Raw genomic sequence first — 4,383 nt, 5'->3', positions numbered from 1 at the left:
CAGCAAAAGTCAACTCGGTCGATGTCATGCCAACAATTTCAAACAAAGGTTGTCTATATTTGTTTGTCTTGTAGGTGCTATCCATAACTAACACAATCGGAAATATATTCAACAACTTAACTGAATCAGGATGTGCCCAAAATATCTCTCTCACCACTTCCGAGTCATCCTTTTTTCTACTCCAATACACATATCCTGCATCCTCAATAAGCTTAAACAGATGTTGTATCTCACTCCTAGGACCTCTTATCTCTTTTTGTATCACACTCTTATGCTTGTATACTTGCGTAATCCGAGTGACATTCTCAGGATAATTGTCTTGCAAGGAAAGCAATATGTGTCTAGGTGCTACATGTCTCTTTGCCAAATCAGCGACATGTTGCTTCTCATCTGTGGTCAACCTACCAATAAACGAATGACCTTCTAATCTATCCGGTAAACCATGATTATGTAACCCACATTTTACATCAATCTTCCAACCAGATCCATCTTTCGCCGGAGTCGACCTGATTTTAAATGGACATCCACATTTCTTCGACGCACTTTGGGTACCACTATCACTAATCTTGTGTTTCCCACCTTTATCACAACCAAATATTATTTTGTTACTTCTCCCTCTCTTTCCCGTTTCAGTATCTGAACGACTGATAATAACAGTTACTTTATTGTTGATTCCAACCTCTTTAATCCATCTGATAACCTCTTCTCGTGTACCAAATATTTCCGTCGTCATAAACGCATCAGTAGTATCTACACATATTTGGGGAAGATTTTCCATTCCTGCAAAATAAAAATAAAAAAAAAAAAAAATAAAAAAAAAAATAAAGTGAACCGGAAGACTTCTTGAAAGACTTCCGGAACACATATAATACATACCGGAACACTTCTCCAAAGAGTTCCGGTATGTAAAATTTGTTCACCGGAACTCTTTCAAGAAGTGTTCCGGTTTTGTAAAAAAAATTTAATTGAACCGGAACTCTTTCATGAAGTGTTCCGGTTTGCTTTTTTGTGTGTTCCGGAAGTCATTCTTTAAGTCTTCCGGTTTGGGAAAAATACATACCGGAAGTCTTTTTGCAGGAGTTCCGGTGCGAGGGGTGTGAAAGTGTAATTTCTGAAATTTTCAACTGAATGGTTAAAATGAAATGGTAAATTGGTTAAAACCAATTAAGGATAGAATGAGAATTTTTAAAATTTTGTAGGGACATGGGGCTAACTGTAAAGGTACAAGGTAAAATTTTCCTCTTACGAAATAGATAAGATAGTTTGTGCATGAGAGGTAATAACATGAAGTCAAATAAATTTGTTGTTGTCTGACAGATACAAATAAACAACAATTTGTGAGCTACCTACTTATTGTTAGTATATATTGATATAAAATTTTTTATAATAAATTTTTAAAAAGAATTTTATAATTTAGAATTATATAGAGAAGAAAAAAATTGGATAAACCACAATTCAATCCATAAAATTGTCATTTAATCCAAACTAACTCAATAATAATATAGATGACTAATTTACCTCACCTAAATCAATATATCCTGTATGAATTGTGGCTTGCTTCTAACTAAATCTAACTCAAACCGTTTGATGCATGCACACCCTTCCGGTTTTCTATGATACAAATGCCATGGTATCCCTAGAACAAGAACTATCAGCACTATCTAGATTACACTGCATTACATAAAATAAAACTGAAGAAAACATTGAAACTCTAGTAAGGTTTCAGACCTACATAATTTCCTGGTGGGTCATAGTTACACGTGATAAACGTCCATCCACTCAGACAATTCACCCTAGCACAGCCAACATGAGTAGTGTTTTTCCAAACAACCTGTGTATAATGCAAGCATTCACCGTTTTCACATTCGTTGGTTTCGTGATTATAGTTTATCTTCTCATCCACCCACATTTTCACACCAACTGCAGCATCCATTTCCGTGTCGGAACCCTCGGAAATATTCTCGCCATAAGGCCCGCCGGAGTGCTCCATTATGCAATGTTCGATCCTCGTTTGGGCATAAGTCTCAGCATATTCTGCGAGGGTGTCGCTCCATTCGAGTGGACCGACCCCAACCTCTTCACGAGCCTCGTTGTGCGCGTCTAGGTAGTCCTCAGGGTCGTTGTCTGCTAAGCAAATGAAACAATACAGGGAGAAAATGATTAAGATCACGAGAATATTTGAGAAATTCATTTTATTTTTTACTTTCTTACCTTCAATCGACCATCAATATGTATAATCAAAGTTAATAATAACTCTACTAAATAAAACAATAATCGAGAATGTAGCCTCGTCTTAAGCCCGTTCTCTAGATTTACGTCAAAAAGAAGTTACAAAAATAGAGAATGCATTGCCAATTGTAGCAGTTAAAGTTTAGACACCCTTTAAATGATTTGTTTCGATTACGATCTGATTGATATTTGATGAATTAATCTTCTTTAGAGTGGACTACAATGCCATTGATAATTGTACTAAAAACTGAATGAAATTTCTGTTCAAAATTTTTGATAGTGAAAACCAAAATCTTTGGTACAAATTAAATTAAATTTTTTATAGTTTAAATTTTTGGTACAAATTAAATTTTTGAAAATTAATATACAAATAATTCAAATAATATAAAGTTTTTATAACTACTAAAAATTAATATATAAATAATATAAATAATACAAAGTTTTTATATAATCATCGGAAATTCTAAAATTTTTAATAAAAACAAAGTTTTCGGTATCGTCCCAGAGCCTTCAAATTCGCGCGTGGAGATTGTGAATTTCAAAAATGAGTGAAAAACTACCGCATGCTAGTATTGACTATTCATACGAAATCAAGGGTGTCAAATTCACGCAGGAGGTGTCAAGTTAAATGCTCTTGCTTTTACTTTGATTTTTTGTTTCACTTGAGGTTTTGATTCGAAGCTTTCCATAATTTGCCACCAGCATTAGCAGTTCCCACCTACAAAGCATTTTGTGTTGCTCTTAACCATACTTTCATGAAATTTGAAGTTTGAATCACACTAAGTAGTAGTTGATATCTAACAATAATATTAATTCCGTTTATAGTAAAGATGTGTGACACAAAAAACACTGATAATAAAAATGAATGGTTGCAAGTAACAAAATAAACTCCGATGAATATAAGCAAATTCACATTAAGGAAGAGGAAGATAAAACTTATATACTTTGGCGAAAAAACAACTCTTCGATTCAATGTACTTGCAAGAATTGTTACAAGAAGTTACTTTGTTGTAAGAAAATAATCACTCAAGTTTCAAAAAACAAAATATATTTTCCACTCAAATGTTCTTCAATCTCCTGAACTATCTATATAGGAATAACACAAATTCATAGTGTTTAAAAGTGTTTCTCAATCCACTTAGATACTCTCAAAGGTTTTTCAAAATTCCAAAAACTATAAGAATTCTACCATTAGCCTCTCTAAATTTTTGTTCTGCATTGGAACCAAAATTGTGATTGATTAGTGATAGTGGAGTCATAATACAATGATATGGATCTCTGATACATTGGCGTAGAGTTGGACCTGCGAGATTAGCACTCCAAAATCCAAGTCAGTTAAGAGTCGAAAGAGAATAAAATTGTCAATCTGAGATGAGAGAATTTACCTTATGTCTCATGTGCCCAAGTTATATATGTTGGATAACTTTAATGGGTTTTGCATCGTTGGGCTTAACTTTTGTGTCACAGCTTTGGTCGGCCTAAAACATTTTTTCTTAAGGCATGTTGGGTGATTCATCAGCCAAGAAGTATTTTGAAGTCGGGGTCAATCATATATCATCAAATTCGTCCCCAAGGACAAGCAAGAAGGCCATGAGGCTATTGAAGAAGTAGTGTGGAACAAGTATAAAACCTTAAACCCTGAAATTTTTATTAAAAAACTTACTCGACAATTTAAGATGTCACTTCGACAACCATCCAAAAACTCGTTAATACAATTGACAACAAGCAGCGGAAATCATATCATAACAACTTCAAATTAAACTTCGCAAATAAAGTATTGAGATTTAATTCAATATTAACTAAAACATAGCAAAACGCCATGTTCCCGACCCGATGTTACAATATTAGAGCACAACAATCATTAAATTGCAATAAAACAGTAAATAAATGAAGAATAGCTCCAATAAACCACCTTACACACACAATAACAACTTTACTCTTTATTATCTTCAAGATGTCCATAGTGGACAACATAGAGCAAAAATGGTGAGAAATAAACTTTGATATAGAACGGTGTAAAGAATGCAAGGGTAGATAAACACATGATAGATCATACATTCAATACACAATCAACATCATCACAATATCACACTCATTTCCATAATTATATATATATATATATATATATATATATATATATATATATATATATAT

The 4,383-nt window shown here is 33.3% G+C and overlaps 1 protein-coding gene across 1 annotated transcript; it reads right to left on the bottom strand.

Annotated features, from left to right (window-relative positions):
• Positions 1-1,711: 1,711 nt before the first annotated feature.
• On the bottom strand, positions 1,712-2,191 carry LOC127106771 (basic form of pathogenesis-related protein 1). The gene has a single exon (XM_051044074.1). It carries the CDS (start codon positions 2,189-2,191, stop codon positions 1,712-1,714), a length of 480 nt encoding a protein of 159 aa, XP_050900031.1.
• Between the last annotated feature and the right edge of the window lie 2,192 nt (positions 2,192-4,383).

This window comes from Lathyrus oleraceus, chromosome 7 (genome assembly GCF_024323335.1).
Source record: "Lathyrus oleraceus cultivar Zhongwan6 chromosome 7, CAAS_Psat_ZW6_1.0, whole genome shotgun sequence".
NCBI classification, from domain to species: Eukaryota; Viridiplantae; Streptophyta; class Magnoliopsida; order Fabales; family Fabaceae; genus Lathyrus; species Lathyrus oleraceus.
The sequence above is the reverse complement of the archived record's forward strand: the minus strand, read 5'-3'. Positions and strand labels throughout refer to the sequence as shown.

What these genes read in the sequence shown, in the direction of transcription:
- LOC127106771 (XM_051044074.1), bottom strand. Translation starts at nt 2,191, where the DNA reads ATGAATTTCTCAAATATTCTCGTGATCTTAATCATTTTCTCCCTGTAT.